General features: G+C 50.8%; 7 protein-coding genes across 7 annotated transcripts; 3 read left to right on the top strand and 4 right to left on the bottom strand.

The window, feature by feature from the left end:
* Positions 1-1,005: 1,005 nt before the first annotated feature.
* K460DRAFT_365571 (uncharacterized protein) lies at positions 1,006-2,119 on the bottom strand. The gene has a single exon (XM_040933206.1). It carries the CDS (start codon positions 2,018-2,020, stop codon positions 1,094-1,096), a length of 927 nt encoding a protein of 308 aa, XP_040787199.1. The 5' UTR covers positions 2,021-2,119; the 3' UTR covers positions 1,006-1,093.
* A 1,119-nt stretch (positions 2,120-3,238) lies between these two features.
* K460DRAFT_95438 (uncharacterized protein) lies at positions 3,239-4,313 on the bottom strand. The gene is made up of 3 exons (XM_040938834.1): positions 4,312-4,313; positions 4,204-4,257; positions 3,239-4,154 (listed from the first exon to the last, which is right to left on the bottom strand). The coding sequence occupies exon 3, from the start codon at positions 4,062-4,064 to the stop codon at positions 3,282-3,284; it is 783 nt and encodes a 260-aa protein (XP_040787198.1). The 5' UTR covers positions 4,065-4,154; positions 4,204-4,257; positions 4,312-4,313; the 3' UTR covers positions 3,239-3,281.
* A 524-nt stretch (positions 4,314-4,837) lies between these two features.
* Positions 4,838-5,956, top strand: K460DRAFT_253624 (kinase-like protein; the record flags this gene model as incomplete). Its single annotated transcript, XM_040927400.1, has 1 exon — positions 4,838-5,956. A coding segment is annotated over one exon (1,119 nt), but the record flags the coding sequence as incomplete, so codon positions are not given.
* Positions 5,957-6,180: 224 nt separating this feature from the next.
* On the bottom strand, positions 6,181-8,299 carry K460DRAFT_95343 (uncharacterized protein). Its single transcript, XM_040938833.1, has 6 exons — positions 8,105-8,299; positions 8,022-8,050; positions 7,828-7,968; positions 7,379-7,773; positions 6,426-7,332; positions 6,181-6,349 (listed from the first exon to the last, which is right to left on the bottom strand). Exons 1-6 carry the CDS (start codon positions 8,110-8,112, stop codon positions 6,213-6,215), a joined length of 1,617 nt encoding a protein of 538 aa, XP_040787196.1. The 5' UTR covers positions 8,113-8,299; the 3' UTR covers positions 6,181-6,212.
* Positions 8,300-8,547: 248 nt separating this feature from the next.
* K460DRAFT_284054 (uncharacterized protein) lies at positions 8,548-9,699 on the top strand (the record flags this gene model as incomplete). The annotated part of the gene is made up of 4 exons (XM_040928707.1): positions 8,548-9,205; positions 9,256-9,470; positions 9,517-9,609; positions 9,661-9,699. The coding sequence occupies 4 exons, from the start codon at positions 8,548-8,550 to the stop codon at positions 9,697-9,699; spliced, it is 1,005 nt and encodes a 334-aa protein (XP_040787195.1).
* Positions 9,700-10,670: 971 nt separating this feature from the next.
* K460DRAFT_95336 (uncharacterized protein) lies at positions 10,671-12,416 on the top strand. The gene is made up of 4 exons (XM_040938832.1): positions 10,671-11,094; positions 11,148-11,187; positions 11,235-11,676; positions 11,745-12,416. The coding sequence occupies exons 1-4, from the start codon at positions 10,900-10,902 to the stop codon at positions 12,244-12,246; spliced, it is 1,179 nt and encodes a 392-aa protein (XP_040787194.1). The 5' UTR covers positions 10,671-10,899; the 3' UTR covers positions 12,247-12,416.
* Positions 12,417-13,041: 625 nt separating this feature from the next.
* On the bottom strand, positions 13,042-14,934 carry K460DRAFT_281705 (alpha/beta-hydrolase; the record flags this gene model as incomplete). Its single annotated transcript, XM_040928514.1, has 3 exons — positions 13,042-14,429; positions 14,482-14,720; positions 14,777-14,934. The coding sequence occupies 3 exons, from the start codon at positions 14,932-14,934 to the stop codon at positions 13,042-13,044; spliced, it is 1,785 nt and encodes a 594-aa protein (XP_040787193.1).
* Between the last annotated feature and the right edge of the window lie 68 nt (positions 14,935-15,002).

The raw sequence follows: 15,002 nt of genomic DNA, 5'->3' as shown, positions 1-15,002 counted from the left end.
TTGAGACTCAAGGGCGACGTTGCGACGGCTGATCAAAGACACGGAAAGAGGACTTCTTTCAGCGCCTCATGACACTGTGAAGGCTCGAAACAGCTTGCTGACGGTACCAGCCTCTCTTGGATCTTCTTTCATTCTTGGGCTGGTCACCTTTCTGCTAGCATAAGGGAACAAACATGAAGAGCCACCTGTAAGGTCAAAAATGGATTGCGTTGTTGACCAAAGAAAGAAATAGCCTGTTCTCTTCACAGCGATGTGTTGTTTGTTATCGTCTTTGTTGTGGCCACCCACTGCCATGTTGTGCTCGTGACGCAAGGCAGACTTCTCAATACTTCTTAGTTTCCGTCGCAGCCTCGTCGTAATTTTTTCCCGCAAGGATGGACATTTAGAGTGTAATATGTAGGATCGTCGGCCAGGGTTTGGATTGGATCCTGGCCGAATGCTTTGCCTTTACACGAATAGTGACTGTTTGATCCTTCGTCCGTGCGACCAACTCCTCCGGCCCATGTAGCCTCCGAGTGCGAATTTGCACAGTGAGCTGCATCATCGCCCTAATTCAATGGAGTTTATTCGCCGATTATGGTTATACGCCAAGCTACTGCTTCGAAGTTTCAAGAGTCAGGCGCCCGGTAGTAATCCTGTCACGGATATGGCAAATTCCAGTAGCCGCTGACTGTTACGCCCCTGGGTCACTCTGCCAAATTTGGAACACCATCGTACAATTGAAGATATTAATCACGTTCATACCCATTGAAGCAAGGATCCCTGGCACTTCTAAGAGTGCCGGAAAATCTTCACCAATGTCGCGCACACTGAATGACAGCCTGATTCTATTATCGTTCCCTCGTTCATTTCTTCAAATTCGATATATCTTGTTTCCTAGGAGAAAAGATTCTGCTCTGTAGGGCCGAAGTCTTCTTGACAAAATTGGAATATCGAGCAATCATAGCCGAAGTATACCACACTAGAAATGCATGTTGTATCATGGAATAACGAATCTTCCGAAGGCTCATCATGGCTCAATCAAGATGATTAGAGTTTATGGATGGGCAAAGATGACGAGATATATTGTATCTGCGGACAAATTTCACTAGTCTCAGACAAAATGATTCGAAGAGCGGCGCGCCTGCGACGGCTTTGAAATGACCATCTCGCTCGACCATGTATCCGACCGATCATCCAATTTGATACCCTTCTCTTCCATCTCCGCATTCTCCCTTCTCGCACCCTCCGTCTTCTTCGCAATCCAATGTCGCGCCACAATCGCACATCTTGCCAATACGAACAACGCGACCATGCCACCCGCGTACCCTATGATATGCAGCACAATGCTCCAATTCCCATGAGCAGGATTCATCCACTCGTACACATAAAAGCCCTGCGTCTCCCGAGTAATGTATGCGAGGCCAAGGTACGCTGATAAGACCAATAGAACGACCGAGAGGTGTGTCCATGGCGGTGGTTGGGTGGCAGGGAGAACAATCTCCACGATCGCAAACAAGGAGTTTAGAGCATGCACGGAGATGTTTATCCATTGCTCAAAGCGTCCAGTCGGCCATCCGGAGTTCATGGTTCCCCAAAAGACGATGGTAACGAGGAACGGGAAACATGTGATGCTACTATAGTAAAGACTGTGTGCCATTTGTAGAGGCTTGGGCCAACTGCTGTGTAGCCATGTACGTTGTCGGAAGGCGTACATGAATGTATGAATACTGGATACCAGAAAGTAAAACCCGAGGGACCAGAAGGTCAGGTAGGTGAAGAAACTGAAACTCTGTCCGATTGCGGCGTCGGACTGTTGAATGGTGTAGGAACCAATATTCACGTCTTTTAACGATATGGTAGCGGTTCGGTGGGCGAGCCAGGTGTAGCAGGTAGTAATTGCTGTAAAGCAGTAGATGCAGAGTAGTGTGCGGATGCATGCGAGCACGAGCGGCGAGACGAAGTGTGAGCGGACGAACGTGTGCGAAGGGTCGAAACCAGTTCGGGGGACTCCCCAGGATGCGTAAGAGAAGATCTTCATGCTGGAAATGTCGATAGAGACAGGATGCAGATCGGCTGCTGTCTTGATTTGGATGAGAGAACGATATCTAGGACTGCCTTACTGACACATTCGGAGGCGGAAAGAGGGTGAGTTGTAATATATGAATTGAGAGATGACTCGTTCAAATATAGCTCGATGTTACGCACTCATCTTTACCCTTCAAGCCACTGGTTCCATCTTTACATGAATAAGTCCATCGCCATTATTTGCTTCAGCGACGCCATCAGAGACCGTCGAACGCCAAAGCTTGTACAACTGATGTCTTGCCCTATCGTGACCCACCTTCACAAAATCTATCTAATCAGCGAGCAGTACTCGATGCAAGGTACACCAGTCTCACACCAGCCCTATAGATCAGAAGGGAGACTGTACGCGACATGATTGCCCCAAAGGATCGTTCCGCGGCACATATTTCCTTGCCGAACCATAGTGTGTTCGGAGCACGCGAGGGCGTGAACAGAATGAGTGTTTTCTCGCTTCTCTATTCGACGGCTCGACAAAGTAGGTTAATCTGAAGCCCGACCAATGGTGTTGGAAAACGTGCTGCCGATTGTAGTAAGGTGGATTACCGCTTCTGGTAAGGCTAGTGAACAGGGGCTGAATGTGGCTTGAAAGTTTTCAGCCGCATGCCATGTGGGGACATGCATACGATCTAGAATGCAGAGCTAAATGGCGTTTGCGATACAAAGATTCATGAGGCTGCAGTGCGTAGTGAAGCGAGCCTTGGTAAGGAAGGTCTAGACCTCGGGTTGCCCGAGAATATTCACGAGAACGAGCTGCGACAACAAAGCAACATCCTTATCAAAAGTGTAGCACAGGTGTTTCTAGATCACTGGACTGAGAGAGTGTTCCTAATTGAATATTCAAGTCTGCGCTTTGGAACACCTATGAAGCCCGGTCCAAGCATCGCATGCGCTCGATCCCTGCCTATGCTCCTTTTCCAGTCTTTAATCGCTTGTCTCTTGTCTCATACTAGGTCCGTCCGAGCAAGCAAGGTGTTCTCATACCCCGTTGTCGCAGGAAACAAAGTCCGCGAAATCCCATCTATTCCACCGGCGGCGCACGAGAAGCATGCGTTGACGACGATAGTGACCCCTCATTCGGTTCAGATTCGTTTGGAGAGGATGACTCGCTCTTTGTCGCGACGGGTATAGGAACATGCATGACTATGTCAACGGCTGTAGTCCCGATTGCGTCCCTTGATTCTTCAGGCGTAGCTCCATTCGTATCATCTATATGGTCAGCATGAGCTAGCTTTCCCCAAGCTATTCGTCTCCTCTTTCGCACCGGGTACCATCCAGATCTTCCGATCCCAACCCAACTCATCCGTCCACTCCCCAGCACTCTGCCCCTTTCGTGGAACTTGGATGCCGTTTCTGGAGTACATGTCACTCGCTCTCCAGACGATCTGCTGGAAACGTGTCGGCAACGCAGGGACTTGCACTGGACCTCTACTCCCAGGTTCTATGTACGTAGGTTCCAAGCCAGGCACCCAAAGCCTTTGCACCGTCACCCTAAGGCCTATGAGCTCAACATATCGCTCGTGCGCCAAATGGATCATATCCATATCATCCATGCTCCCAACTATTAGCCCGTCGAGGCGCTCGACTCGGCCAAAGGGTATGATATAGTGTTCTTGCAGCCAGAGCGCGATCGACCAATCCCTTTGACGTGACGTTCCAGAAAGGTGTTCAAGTATGTCGATTACGATGCCACCTGCAAGAACTCCGTGTGGCCAGTTCGTGGAGCCGTTTTGGCGCATCTTAGGGCCGGGTTTGGCGATGTGCATTTTGGGCAGCTGAACGTCGTGCCAGAGGGAAGAGGTGGATTCTGTAGTCGGAGGCACTTCGGGAACGAGCGATAATGAAAGATCCCGAGCAGATTTGTTATCGGGTGGGGAAGAGTTCGTATCGAAAACCCTAGAAGAGGCCGGGGAAGTCGCAGTGGGAGTTGTTGTGAGAGCAGCGGTGTCGGGTGGTTGATTTGGGTTGGCGAACTCGGGCGACGATGAAATATTGGACATAATATGTGAGTTGGCGGCTATGGAGATGAAGATAAAGGCGTTGTCAATGTTGAATATGTGTGGTGGAGGGTAGAGTTATAGTGAAAATATCTGCGACAAAATAGGTAATGACGTTATGGGGACTGGCGGTAGAGCGCACGGTAAGAGCCTACATGAAATCATGTTAGTAGAGGTACCGCGAATAGCAAGACGCCTTTATTATTCGGATTAGTTTAGCAATAAGCAAAAGGCGTGAAAGTGGCCGTACCCATGAAATAACTTGAGATTTGACCCGTGGTTGAGCATTGACTCAGAACGTAGCTTCACATATCCTGGAAGATTGCAACGTAATCAAAAAGATATCCGCACACAAACCACACTTCTGAAAACTGGCGATAGCTTATTGGGCAACCCTAGACGTAGGCGCTTGTTAACAATCCTCTCTCTCTTATCCGTTACGACTTTGTCGAGCTCAGGGACTCAACATCAATTGAAGACCTTTTCTGGATGGAAACCTCCAGTGAGAAACAGAAGTATTCAACAAGATAGGTCGTTGACAAGTCACATGCTGGCAGCGTCTGTGAATTAAACCGTAAAACCGTGAACGTACCGAGATGCTAGTGCGCAACGACTGTGACATGCGCATGCTAGAGCCCTTCCATGCCTCAAGTGAATCTTTAGTTTGTACTGAAAAGCTCGCGATCTTTTACGCCCCCTCTGAGTTCTCCACAGACCCTCTCCGAAGATTTTATACCCCTACAATGGCCTCTCCAGTGCCCATCGTGAAGAACAACTTACAACACGGAATCACATTTCGAAAACAGCCAAAACACCAGTGGGAGATGATCAAATTCCTCGGATCCATGGGCGGCGGTCTCAACGCTGGAATCGCAAAGGTGCGGACTAAGGACGACCCGCTTGGCCGAGTGTTCATTGAAAAGCGCTTCAGCGAAACTGATGTTTTCTTCAAGATAGCCCACAAAGAGATAGCGTTGCTACATCAAGTTGGTGATCACCCATATATTACGAGGATGATTGATCATTTCGTGGATGAGAGGGTGAAGAAGGCGAGTGTGTACATGGAGTTTTGTGATATGGGCAGCTTGATGGATGTTGTTTTGAAAGTATGTGAGGGACAACGTGTGAACGAGCATAAGTTGTGGCAGTGGTTACTCCAATCGATGGAAGCGCTGGTGTACTGCCATCGCGGACATGCACCCGACGACGAGAGGGCAGTGATGAATTGGGCTCGCATCTATCACCGGGATATCAAACCAGCTAATATCTTTCTTAAACGCGCTGAAGTCGAAGGGAAAATGCAGATTGTCGCGAAACTGGCGGATTTTGGATGCGGGCAATCTGACGAATGGACGAGCCAGACGAAACCAGAGGCTTCGGCATCGCGTGCCTCAGCCCTTACACCAGGGTTCGATCAGCCGGAATATCCAAGATTCTCAGGGTGTAGTGATGTTTGGCAATTGGCGATGGTCTTCGTTTGCGTTTCCGGTTTGCGCGGGGCCCCTCGTAGTAGGCGGAATCCTCAGGGAAGGCAGTGGAATAAAGACTGTCCGGCGGGGCCGAGTTATTCCAAGGAGCTGAATGCAGTATTAAAATGGTGCTTGACTGAAGATGCAACGAGACGACCTGGAGCGTTGGAATCACTGAAGAGACTGAAGAACACATACAAAGAGGTCAATACTCGGTTGCTTCCAGACACGCAGCCACTAGAGATTTTTGATCAAACAGGAGGCCAAACCCCCCGGGAGGCGCAACCTATGCACTCTCCATTTCCGGGACAGCATCTAAACCACCCTGGAACTCGACGACATGTGTTGTCAAACCCTGAAGTTGGAAGGTTTGGGCATATGCCGGATAACTATGCACATCTCGTGAACGGTCGACGACCTCCACAAGGCCTGATGCTGGGTGGTCATCGCTTAGGACGACCGCATAATGCCATGGAAAACATGCTTGAAGACAACGATGATGACCTAAGATTCTCAGGAGGAATAGATCCGAGGTTGCCCGGAGGGTTTCGTCCTCATGAAGGGTATTTTCCCCCGTTTCCTCCGGCGTTTGATCGGTATGGCCGAAGAAACTGGTGAGGATACTGCGCTGAGCATGTCGTGTAAAATGTGGCTTCCCGCTGACGATAGAGCCATTTGACCTTCAGCGACTATGCCAACCCCAGGATTCTTCCAAATGAACTATGGCCGTAGTGGGAGGAAATCCATGAGCTCGTTCACAGGCATACCATAGTTCGCGTAGTTTTTCTTGGTCTTCTCGAACAGTGAAGCGATCTCCAACTACATCTGTCAGTACTGCAGATTTATATGTATAGTAGTGCACCATTCAGAGGGGAATTTAAAGATGTTGGCTTACCAAGAGCAATAGCGAAGCATGCCACGAACTTGCTCGGGAAAAATTTAGCATTGGACTGTGCAACGCCGCAGAGTGTGCGGACGTCGCTTTGCACCATTTGGTCAACAGCAGCACGTGCTTGCTTATGCGCTGGACCAAGCTGCGGTATGGCCGGGTCATGTACAATTAGTAACATGTGAGCTAGTGTGTTGTATTGCGTGCCCATAACATGTGATTTCTCATGAAAGCGGATGTCTGGGAAGTTGCGGCTACTACCGTCCGGATCCTGACGGAAGAAGAACGGGTCAAAACTGTCCGGTCTGTATGTCCTCCAGGATTTATTCTCGTCCATCAGCTGGTTGTATTTGGCAAGGCTATGTCTTCCTTCGCCAAAGACGAAGTTGCTTACATCGCCTAGGTGGGCGATTGTCCGTGTGGCCCAGATAGAATCATTAGCCGGCTCGAGCGAGCGATCAGCAGGAAATATGTGTAGTTGGAAGGCGCGCTGTGTCATCAAAGAGATCCATAATTCCTGGCGAAAGGCTGCCCAGTAAACGGCTTGCCGGAAGCTAGGTCCCGTTGTCGCAGCGTACGACTGCTCGGCCGCGCGAATGATAGCTTGTGTACCAAAAAGGTGGCCTTGAGGATCCGACCCTATCACTGAGATATTCATTTCTTCAAGCAGGCGCAGAATGATGGTCGCTGCAAGTAATGATTCCTCTTTGATGGCGACGTTTTCATTCAGCGCAGGTATTAGCGTATCGAAGCAGCGTTGGTAGTATGCATCGGCGATGTAGGGGTCGAAGTCGGTAGTCCGACTAAGGTGGCGAGCAGACAGTGCGAGTATGGCGTTCATCAGCGTACTATTCTGTTTCGCCCTCTGGACGACGTGCACACCAAAGTGACACTCGTGATCAATCATGTCGAACTAGCATGGATCAGCGGTAGCAATTAGCTCCAATGGTGACACTTACGAATAGTGCAACATTTTCGATGTAATGCTGCAGCAGCATCGCCTCTTGTTCATGCTCTAGTGGCCATAGAATGGGTTCGCCTGGAGGCTGCTGGTAGACAAAGGTGCTGGAGTTGTTGTGTTGGAACGAGACACTGCCCACTTGGTGGTTGTGCGGCGGGGGAGGAGTGGACATCTGTTGTTGGACAGGGGACTCCGCGTTTAGTAGCGATAGAACCGTGAAACCTTCTGTTGGAGCGATCAAAGTAGAGGTGGGCGTTTCAACGTGATCATTGCCACTTCCAGAAGAACTGGCGTTTTGGAACTGGACATGGCCTACAGGAGAACCGGTGAATGGAGAGGAGCTATCGGTTGTGTATTGGGAACGTATGTCGCTTGACTCGTCAAAGAATTGGACTGTCAAGAAATGTCAGAGACAGAAGATGGATGATCATGATCTTGGCATCGTACTTCGCGGAGGCAGCGAAACCCATGGCTGGCTATCGCTGAAGGACTCTGAGATCGATGATCGTCGAAAGCGCCTGCCAGTCTCGTAGATGCACTCCTTCTTGGCATGTTCACATCTCCCGCATTTCGGCTGTTTGCTGTCACCTATAGCGAAATTTTTAGTCTGCTGGCGCACTAGCTCGGATATCTGATCTCACATCGATAATGACGCGTGCGGCAACGGTCGCTAGAGGAATCAGAAGGCGCTCAGCCACGTAAAGGCGACACGTTATTATCGTACCATGGCATTTGGTGGTTCTCTCCGTAGTCGTTTGGAGATAGCGCAAAATCGTTGTCGCGGCCAGCTCCAGGTGTGCGGGCAGATTTACGAAGATGGGACGAGTTACGGGAACGCGAGACCTCATCAAGTTTAGAAACCTATTGCCGAAATGAATGACAAATTGTCCAACCATGTTCTACACTTTAGTCAGAGGGGATGGCAATGATCGCCTGTGTGTCGTAGCGAAAACCCTGAAGAGACAATGCCCCGCTACTACCCCACACTTTGTGCAGCCTTGCATCGTCAAAAAGAGGCAATTCTCTCCTTGCGACGATTTATTTTTCAACGAGGAGCTTTGTTTCAGTTGTTGTAGAAATTGAAAGAACTCATTGCACTATAGGTGCATGTGCTGGATCTTTTATCCCTTCATTATCGTTAGAAATCACATACATTTGTCGTACACGATGCCTCACGCGCTGCCAGCGCAGCGAGATATACCAACATTCAATGGGGAGAAGCTGTATGTGAACGATGGGCTGCTTCAGCCAGACCAAGTCGGGCAGTTGAGAGAGTCGTCGCCGGACATGCCAATGAATGAGCTGCTTCGTCGGTACAACGAAGATGGATATGTGTACCTGAAAGGACTGCTACCCCGAGCGGATGTTCTCAAAGCTCGGGAGGAGTACTTCAAAATGCTGGCTCCAAGTGGAGTTTTGAAGCCAGGAACGCAACCTGTCGAGGGGATCTTCGATTCCGATAACGATGCCGCCGACTTCCCAGGCATTGGAGCAGGTGCGGCTGGTGGCAATGGGAAGCCTGGAGCCGAGACTGCTGAGAGGTTTGTTGATCTTGCATTGGATGCTCATTATGCCGACTGGTACAAAGAGACGTTTTGCAAACACGCAGTGCTAAAAGACTTTATTGCGCGAATGACAGGCTGGGGCGATAGTACTTTGGGTGTTCGCAGAAGCTTACTGCGCAACAACACGCCAGGTAACAAGGCCATTGGCGTGCATTATGATCAAATCTTTTTGCGCCACGGAGAGCCGACCAGCGTAACGGCGTGGATTCCAATAGGAGACATCTCACTAACCGGTGGAGGCTTGATCTACCTGGAGAACGGTGGGCTCCTCCGCTTACTGAGGTGAACGTCAGACTACTGACATGAACAGGCCATACGCTTGGGCGAGAGATCGAGGCACACTTCACCCGCAAATCCAAGGATAGCGGGTTCACCGAGGAAGAGACGAAGAATGCCTTCAACCAGAACATGCTCTCTACGGGGCTACTGGCTGATGGTCCGCGAGAGTATTCTAATAGTTTCAATAGAAGGTGGTTGGTGACAACGTACGAAGCTGGCGATATCGTTCTGCACACACCTTATACGGTAACAATACATGCCCGGGAAGGGGATAGTGGTTGACAGTGTACAGATTCATGCTTCCACGATGAATTTCGACAAAAACAACGTCATTCGGGTAGGCACCGATTTGAGATTTGTTGACGCAAGCAAGCCGTGGGACAAAGTAGGTAGACGTGAAGAACGCAGGGTTTGCATGCAAGACTAACTGAAGTAGCGATGGGACCACGATTATAGGTTCAATGATGGGGTGTGATTGTGGGCTTTGAAAAAGCCATGATCTGGTGTTGAGTGGTGCCGTGTCTTAGGGCGTAGGCGGGTGCGAATCGGTACAATGGGAAGGCGCATCTCAGGTTTACGCCCTGACGTGCAACACCAGCCATTCCCACTCTTTGCCTTACGGAGACGACGGCTTCTCGCTTCTCTCTGCTGGTTCTACCACTCTATAACATTATGCCCCCCCAAAAAAGCAAGCAATAAGACCTGGTCACGTTGCGAAAACCATGTTGCGCCTCGCTTCTCCGAGCTGCCTGTTGACGTTTTGACTCTGGAAGATACCTTGCAGATGTCACGATAACACGAATTTCCGACGGCTTTTCGACGGCCCGAACCGAGACAGCATGCAAGGAGGAATTCAGATTTAGAGTCTATCGGCGCACCACCTTCAAGCTCTGGTTCTCCACGTACCAATACATATCGCTATGTCGACATGTTCCCTGTCAACTTGAACCAAGGGGCGGACGAAATCGCCGCGAGAGCATAGACGGCTAATCAAGGCCTCGGCGTCTGCTGTGCGCCCATGACTCTTGAATTCGAGTGGGGTAGGGGGGGTTGCGTGCCAGCCCGTTCCCGCCGTTGCAGCCCATCGGAGGAAGATCCTTACGGGGATTTGTCCGCTGCTCCCGATGGCATCCCCTTCTCGATCCCTTCTGGACGAGAGTCGCACCAAAACAACGCTTTCTGCCGTGGTTATCGCACTCCGAACCCGAATTGCCATGTCAGATCATGTCTAGCCGCCCTGGAGACTCATCTTCGCGTAGTACCGACAGGCAATCCGCCTGATCTGTCCCTCAGCGCAGCCTGGGCGACGCAGGCTAAATGAACCAGCGCCAGCTGAACCTTGCCCTCGCATCTGTCCTTCCAAATAGATGGTGGCGCTATATCTTTCCAGTCCGGGTTTGATTATGCCGGGGTCGAAATATCGGAGTCTGCCTCCAATCGACATCCCCTGCCTCTCCGCGGTCCTGCGGTCATTACACGATTACGGTGCGCGATAATGCTCAGGCTCTGCTAGTTTATTGCAATAAGACTTCAGACAGACCTCAGCTCCTCAGCCCAAGCGTCTGTTCGTCACCTAGAGGAAGCCATGTGATAAAGTCCTGTCTGCGCTCCAGCCTCGACCTACGCCACCTACATACACCACCTGCGAACGCTGCGTTCGACTGTGACTAGCGAAATGACGTCCCCGTTTTCGCCAGAGGAACTGGCATACTTGGAGGCGCATAAAAACGACTCGAGAGTTTCGCAAATACGCTGGGTATACAGTGTGCCCATCGCCGCTGCCACCCTCAGTACGGTGATGCGACTGTGGGCAAAGCGGTACGGTCGGAATGGAATCACGCTCGACGATTACTTGATCCTCTTGGCCACGGTATGTCTGCTCAACCCTTGTTAGTTCAAACAAAGACTCACAGCCGCTGGTAGACATGTCTCATCGGACAATGCGCGAGTGGACTGGGTTTCGGTAAAGAGGCTATACATCACCACCTGGCCCAAAGCTAATGGCATCAGGGCCTCCCCACGGCATGGGCAAACACGTTAACGTCGTCTCAGCCTATGACCAGATGATGGTACGAAAAGGAGACTACGTCTTCAGTCACTTTTACGATATTGCCCTCGTCTCTGTCAAACTCGGTATCCTCGCCTTCTACTACCGCGTCTTTGTCCACCCAGTCTTCCGTCGAGTCGTCCTTGCAACCGCAGCCTTTGTTCTCGCATGGGGCATTGGCATCACAGTAACACTCTTCCTGGCTTGTCGACCTCTTGCAGCATATTGGGATAGGAACGTGACTGGAAAGTGTTTGGTCATGCTTACTTTTACGTATTTCACCAACATTTCGAATTTGATCACGGACATCTGGATTTTCTTAATGCCAATGCCCATGATCTGGCATTTGCAGTTACAAACGAAAAAGAAGATGATTCTCAGCCTTATATTTTGCATAGGTCTTGCGTACGTTTACCCGTCCTCGCTCTCCACGCAGTCAAGTATGTACAACACTAAACTAACGTCCCCCACAGAACCTGCGTAGTATCCTCCATCCGTCTCACTATCATCCTTGGCCGTGGTCGTCCAGACTTTACATGGTACTACGTCCCCCTTGGCGCATACTCCGTCTTCGAGCCCCTCGGCGGCATCCTCTGCACCAACCTCCCGATAATCTGGCACATGTTCCGCAAGCGACAAGCCACGTTGATCAACGCCTCCGCCTTCAAGTCACACTCCAACAGCAACTCGACGCCCACGATCGGCTCACGGCGCTCGCGCTTCGCCATCGCACTCGGCATAACGACAAGAGACAGGACGCAGAATGGTAGTGGGAATGGAACGGGCCTAGGAGGGGACAGCGTGGCAGGAGGGGTGGGCGATTGGCAGCGCCTGGAGAGCATGGAGAGTCAAAAGCCAGATCCTACTATTTGGACAACAGTGGAGCGGGTTGACACCGGCGGATTGGACGAGGGGCCGTCCGAAGCACCACTCAAACCGGGAATGAAGAAGACTGTGTGGAATGTTCGGAAATGAGTAGGGCACGCTCTGCTTCAACTTCGCATTATCAGCAACAACAGGGACCACTGAGAACGACGAGGCATCGTCCTCTTTACGACATTATGAAAGGCGAATACGGTGTATTTGGTATCTTTTCTTTTCACAACACGGCATGGGAGGACGTTGACTGGAAAAGGGTACAATCACAGGTTCTGGATATATATGAGGTTCTGAATATGTCCGATCTAGGCTACGATGTACCAATGGTCGGCAAAGAGGCGGAACTAGCGTTTTCAGGCATAGCGTTGTCATACTTTCTACGATATCCACATGTTCTTTCTGTACTATATATATAGCCTCTTACTCGTCTTCGGCCATGGCCTTATCAAGGAAACCAAATCACACCACCACCAGGTTACACAATTTTCCACCTCAGCGACTCCGTCACTCCGGAAAACTTCTTCTACCTGGTCTCTTATTGGCCTCCCTCTTCCACGCTGTACACGGTCGACCTCAACTCCGGTCTAGACCCTAGAAGATAACTCGCCTGGATAATATAATTTCCACGTGGGGTTGATAGCCATATAACTGCCAGATATAGACCTAGGATAAGCGAGTTGACGTTTCTTTGCTGATCTGTGGATTACCCACATGAAGACCCCAGAACAGGCGCTAAACAAGGATATTGGCGAGTCGAGATGGATGGGTAGATCTTTGGACAGATGGGTATGGTAAAGAACCAAAAAGACGTACTCTTGTACAACGCACTGAAATACACATTAACATTGCTACATTACACCACTAGTATACGTTTACATCTCTCAAGTGCATCTAATAAGGAATCCTCGCTGCAACGCTCTTCCAGAAATCGCAGCGCTTTCCTCGGCCTCCCTCCCACGCGTTCGCATCGGCCAGGTTGATGCGATTTGAAACGCCCGGGTCGCGGTAAATATTGTACTGCAAGTACTGCGTCACATTGAGAAACGTCGCCACGCCACCGGTAGCATTCAAGTTCAGAAGTACAGGCTTCTTGTCGTCCCACTGCGGCCACTGAATCTTGCCGCCGCCTCCATACCCATCTCCAGGTGGGACAATGCTGCTCGCAACACCGCCCTTTGCATCCTCGACGCTAATGACGGGCGAGTTCGTGATGATAAAGCTGCCCCATATCTTGCGGAAGGCGTGCTTGAATGATGCTCCTGGGGTAGCTGTGCCAGACCAGAGCGCCTGCAGATCGTACCCGTGGTACGAGGGAGGGACGCTGAACTGGTACTTCCAGCCCTGGGGGAAGGCAGAAGCAGCCCAGTAGGAAGGGCAGACGAAGGCATACTCAGCGAAGACGTTGAAGACACGTTGCTGTTGTCCCGAGCCGAACTGCGATACATTGACCGCGGTAGGAATGCCGGTCCCAGTCGTAGCGAATTTCGGCGCGTTAGGATCTACATCTTGGTCATCGCCTGCATAGCTATATTGCTTTTCGATGGCGGCTTTTTCGGCCTGCGAAAATTCGGGGAAAGTGGTCGAGATGTAGTCTCTGAAGTCCTGAAGCGTGCGGGTGCTTGGGGGTGCGAGTGGCACGCCTTCGTTCGCCATATTGCCGGATAGGACGCGCTTTCCCTTGAGCGCTTTGGAGAGAAGTTGCTTGCTCACGCGGTCTTTGACGAAAGAACCGTCCGTGACAGGGAGGAAAGCGAATGTACCAAAGGGTCCCGCTTCCGAGACTTTGGCGCTGGCGTTTTGCAGGACGACGGTGTCTGCGTCGCGGAGGCATTTCAGCGTGTCGTTTGCCTTGGAGCACCCGGCATACTCAGCAAAGCTATTATAAGACTCAGTGGGCTCCTCGTCATTATAATTGTGCTGAACAGGAATCCAAGGGCTGGCAGTGATAACGTTCTGAAACAGATTCTCCCTCTGCTTGCCGCCGTATGCCAGGGCTTGGTAGAGAGTTGCGGCCGCTCCAGCGCTCTCTCCAGCAAGGGTGACTTTGCTTGGGTCACCGCCGAATTTGCCAATGTTGCTCTGTACCCACTTCAGGGCAAAGTTCATGTCTAGCAGGCCGGCATTGAGTGTGCCGTCTTCCTTGACGTCATCGCCTGCGAGGAACCCGAAGGCACCGAGGCGGTATTGGATGATAACGCTGATGAAGCCGTTATTGTTGGTAGTCATGAATTCGGTTGGGTTAAGACCGGTAGCACTGAATAGACCGTAACCTCCACCATCTTTGAGCTGTCAGCTTTCGTTCAATCCTATATCAAGGTTTGGGACACTTACGGATCCAGAAGAACACGGGCAAGTTCTTCGCATTGGCAGGGGCATACACATTCAGAAATAGACAGTCCTCATTTCCAAGTGCCGACGTGAAGCCATACTCAGGAGCCGTTAGTATTGAGGCGCCAGTCTGTGGGCAAATCGGTGGATTGGCAAGTGCTGCTGTTGTAGTCCTGTTCTTTACCGGGGCCTGCGGAGCGGCAAACCTGAGCTTCCCAAGAGGTGGAGCGGCATAACGGATTCTGCATAGCCACGTCAGTCTCTAAACTCAATTGCTGCTAATTGGATAGATACATACCCTTTGAAAACATTGATGCTGTTGTTACTATCGTAATTTCCCTCGTAGACGGCATAGCCCAGATCAACAATCGGCGCCTTCGCAGCCAACGGGACCGGCTCCGCGCAAGCTCCTGCGGCGAGAAGCGCAGTCGCAATTGCACTCCCGAGCACCTTCATCTTGTCCAATTATTCCAGCTCTGGCGCGTGACACAACGTGAAGAGAATGTCAAACCCAGAAGCCAGGA

This window comes from Cucurbitaria berberidis, assembly GCF_010015615.1.
Source record: "Cucurbitaria berberidis CBS 394.84 unplaced genomic scaffold K460scaffold_3, whole genome shotgun sequence".
Lineage (NCBI taxonomy): Eukaryota > Fungi > Ascomycota > Dothideomycetes > Pleosporales > Cucurbitariaceae > Cucurbitaria > Cucurbitaria berberidis.
Note: the sequence above shows the minus strand (reverse complement) of the source record. Positions and strands in the feature narration are given on the sequence as shown.